Source organism: Cryptotermes secundus, unplaced genomic scaffold, assembly GCF_002891405.2.
Source record: "Cryptotermes secundus unplaced genomic scaffold, Csec_1.0 scaffold1084, whole genome shotgun sequence".
Classification (NCBI taxonomy): Eukaryota; Metazoa; Arthropoda; class Insecta; order Blattodea; family Kalotermitidae; genus Cryptotermes; species Cryptotermes secundus.
This window is the reverse complement of record NW_019724603.1, coordinates 49-4477: the sequence shown is the minus strand read 5'-3', so window position 1 is coordinate 4477 and position 4429 is coordinate 49. Positions and strand designations below refer to the sequence as shown.

The following is a 4429-nucleotide window of genomic DNA, read 5'->3' as shown; positions in this document are numbered from 1 at the left end:
GATTTTGGATCGTTCCCGACGTTTTTCCTACCCTCCATAAACTTCTTAAACCACTCGAAAACTTGCGTGCGAGATAGACACTGATCACCATATACTTCTGTCAACAAATTGTAAGTTTCAGTGGCAGATTTTCCAAGTTTTGTGAGGAATTTGATGTTAGCACGTTGTTCTGCATTAGCACTCAGCATTATTCCGACGGAGCTCAGAAACACGATCCGCTTCTAACAATGGTCGCGGCCAGACTAACCGATGCACGTGAATGAAACTTTGTGTGACGGTAGAGGGAAGTCCAAGGGTCAATGCCCTACCCTCCTCTTCGTCAATGACGTGGCCGGAAATGAGTCATAAAAGTAATCCGGGTTCTTTATTGCCACACCTTGTACTGTAAAGTTTCAGAAATGCTTCTACTAATTTTACTACATTTATTTCATATCTCTCCATCCATGTATGCATCTAACAACTCAAGAAACAATGAACAAATTCTCATAAAACATGATACCGATGAATTTTATTAAAATTTGTCAACACATTCCAATTTCAGTTAAACTGAATGACACTAATAAAGACTTCTAATGAAGACTGACCAGTATTTCTGCATGCACTGCATATTTAAATGTAAAGTCAACCCTATGCTTAACTAATTAAGCATTACGCCATGAAGGTGATGGTGCTATAGATCCAAATTTTCTTGACCTCAGCACTAGCTGGAGGTGAGTGGTCAGATTCACGCCACGGCCGCTTTACCCCCGGGAAAAGAGCCCCCAGTACGCGTTGGATAGGAGGTGAACCCCAGAGCTAGTCTGGATGTCACTGAGAAGAGAAAATTCTTGACCTTACCAGGACTCGAACTCTGCCCCTTGTTCATCCAGCCCCTAGCCAGTGGCTATATCAACTGTGCTATCTCAACTCCTTTCACTAAATACTTATTGGAGTGAAAAATGAATGTTATACACAGAACTTGCTAAGGAATGTCAGGACACATTTTATGACAAATGTCCTCTTCCATCGAGCCTAACAGCTTTTGACAGGCTTAACCCTTCAGTGCTGTAGCCCATGCATGGCACGCCAGCGGCTTCTGTCACATGTTGCCGAAGTCCATCCTTGATATGCATAGTGCAGAGCTAACTTTCAGCTTGTATTTTGAGCTGTTGTTTTTCATGTAAAGAAATTCTTTTGGTATGAAATTAAAGAGGAAATTTCAGGCTATCATTTCATATATTCATTGTCCCACTTTGAACTTCCTGTGGGAGTTGTATTACATTTGAATTCATTGAAAAAGTTTTCTACTTCAACACTTGGTGTGCTTAATACCATACAAATCTATCATCGCCCCTAGGGGAATTCTTATGAACTAAATATGTTATATCGATACTGTGTGCTGTCCTCCATGCTGATTGAATGAAAAGTAAATTCTCCTGAGGCATACTGTGGCCAGTGCTGCTTCTAGATTGGAATTTGTAACCACGAGAAAACACATGAAGAATCTGTGACTTTGAGACGTGATGTTGACTCTAAGAAGTGTTATGACTTCTGTGCAGCAAACGATAAACAGTTCACTATATGAATGGTACTACTGTAATTCCCCTTTGTTCTATAAATAGCATCATGCAGTCTGGTTTTAGTAGCCAAGGCCAGCCGCAAGCAGCAAAGGGGCTAGCTGTGTTTTGTCATGACCAGAGGAGGATATATTTCTTCAAACCGAATCAGAACAAAGCTGAATAAGATTTGCAATTTGACACTGAAAATGGATGTTTGTGCTTTTCTCGATTCTGTGGTATATGACAATCAAGAAAAGCATGAACGTCCATTGGGAAAATATGCAAAACTACATGGGGCAGAAAGAAAATTTCTGAATGTGATGATAATATGTAGGAATAACAAAAGGAAAAGAATAGATCTATTGTCAATCAAAATTCAGTTAATTGAGAGACTCTCTGTGAAATATGCTAATGCTGTATAACACAAGTGACAGGTCCACATTCATCAGACAAACAGTGCCCATCTGAGAGAGAGAAATTTTATAAGCAAGATTCCACCAACTGCAATGAAATCACGACCACAGAAACAGCCAGTTGTGTGTCAAAAACTGTGTACTGGTGTGATGTGTGTGACATGGGACTCTGTGTGGAATGTTTTCACAACAAACAAACCCAGCTGAGTTTCTAAGATATGATACTATTATTCCTAATTTTTATAGGCTTACTGTACCAGAAACTAATTTTAAACCATTGTGGAACAATACACTGATTCTATATACATTTCTGAACGTAGTGTGAAAATTAGAAAAACAAAACTCCCATTTTTCCCAATTTATTACACTTTAAATGAAATGTTGCATTTACCGTTTTAAATGTTTAAATGCCCTCATCCCAAGGAGTGAGTAGGAATTAAATGTCCTGTGTCATTGAAGGGTTCTTATGCCATCTGGCTACAACAGTAGAGTGACAATGCCTGAAATGACAAACTATACACTTCCTAACTTGTTTCTCTCCCAAACTGTTTACTGCTCCTCCTTGTACATGCAGGTACATTGATACTTTTCACTCAGCTTGCTGTGTTATACCACATCAGACAATCATAAATTCTTCCACACTTAAAATCATTTCCAAATTCTGCTAGAATACTATGAGGGCCATACACGTGAACTAATCAATCTGATAACAGCCTAATACCTTTTCTATACATCTGGAAACTTTTTTGCAGTGTTCACAGTGAAGCAGGGCCATCATGAAACACAGGCACTTGGGATGATACATTTTACAATACCTCTTTCCAGCATTCTCTTAAACAAAAAATTTCTCTGCTCTTTTGCTCATATTGTGACCATTAATTCGCAGCCATCTGAACATCTTATGCAACAAAGTAAACATACCTGCGAACTGCAAGCGCTGGTATTGTCTAATTCTGTAATCTCAAGTGGATGACTGCTGTTATCTACTCAATGAACCAGAGTATATCATGCCGTTTTGGGAACCATAAAGGTAAAAAAGAAGGTAAAGTTCTCCTTGTAACAGGTTATGAGGGCCCACAGATTTGTGAGATGTCTACACTCCAACATTTTCTAGACAAACAGCTCACAGATGGCAATTAGGCTGTCAGCCTTACATGTCAGCCGCCCTTCACACAGCAGTGAGTAGATTGTGTAGTAATAAAAATACTTGTCACTTCCCACAATTTTTCAAACTGACACAATAAAAAATTGCTCTGTATATAAGAACAAATTAGGAGGAATGAAACAAAGGTCAAGCATCATAAATGGGCACAACTATAGTTTTAATAACCAGAAACATCAATAATTCCTCTGTAAGCAATATAATGTCCTGATAGGGATGACATACATACATCCCTACGAATATGACAAACAGATAAGCTACTAATTAAAACACTCCAGTAATAAAATTCAACTTACACTATAGCGTTAACACCTCGGCAGTAGCGTTCCCACATTGACCTAAACCGAGGCTGGCCCCCTATGTCCCAAACTTTGATTGTAACATTTCCTTTTGTTATTTTTCTCATGTTGAATCCTACTGTTGGGATCATATCTTCACTAAATTGGCCAGACTGTAAAACAAATGAGAATGCATTTAAATTGGCATAACATGGAGTTACCCTGCAAATCACGCTAGTCCATATGATTCTGCTGAAATTAATAAGAGTGTCATAGGTACTTAACATAGTCCTTACATGCACGTAAACACAAGGCAAAAGTCTGTGATAACATGTTTGTATGTGCTTAGCACCATTGTTTTCTTACCGCTATGACATTTACAAAGGTTGTCTTCCCAGAGTACTGTAAACCTACAAGTGTCAATTCCATCTCCTCCTTCCAAAATAAACTTTTAAACCAGTCCAAAATTCGATTAATCAAGGCCAACATTTTGCCGACACTATTTTCTATTAAAGTATATGAAATTCGCACTTAAAATAACACCATACACGAAGACAACCGAGACCCCATTGACTATATGATTACAATACAACCAAGACCCCCAAGACTGCCCAAGTCCAACCCCGGAAACTCTTCGCAAACGGTGGGCAACATGGCCGCGGAGACGTCACGTGGCATTACTGCTGCCATCTCTACGCAGACGTATCTTGACTAAATGAGAAATAGCCGCCAGCACCGACAGCATGATCAATGAAATAGAATGCTACCATACCATCATATGAGTCCTCCCCTCCTCCCGTCAGAACCTGCAGTTCACATGATTAGCAATACATAATTTTGCAACCACATCTCTTGTGCTGCAGAGGCTCTTACTCCGTTGTTCTGTTTTTGTTTTTTTCTGAACATAGCCCAAAAAAGAAGAAGAAGAAACAAGGGAGTAAGAACCTCTGCAACACAAGGGGTCAGGGTTGCAAAATCATAAGAGTTTCTAACCAGTGCCTGTAAAGTCATTGTTATGGCCCAAATTTGAGATTGGAG

At 39.3% G+C, this 4429-nt stretch overlaps 1 protein-coding gene across 1 annotated transcript in view; it reads right to left on the bottom strand.

Annotated features, from left to right (window-relative positions):
• LOC111862534 (ADP-ribosylation factor-like protein 8B-A) overlaps positions 1-4006 on the bottom strand; it is an 18577-nt gene extending 14571 nt beyond the window's left edge. Inside the window, exons 1-2 of the mRNA XM_023848016.2 lie at positions 3758-4006; positions 3410-3564 (exon numbers count right to left, since the gene is read on the bottom strand). Coding sequence (XP_023703784.1) covers positions 3410-3564; positions 3758-3880 — 278 coding nt within the window. The 5' untranslated portion in view covers positions 3881-4006. The remainder of the gene's footprint in view (positions 1-3409; positions 3565-3757) is intronic.
• Between the last annotated feature and the right edge of the window lie 423 nt (positions 4007-4429).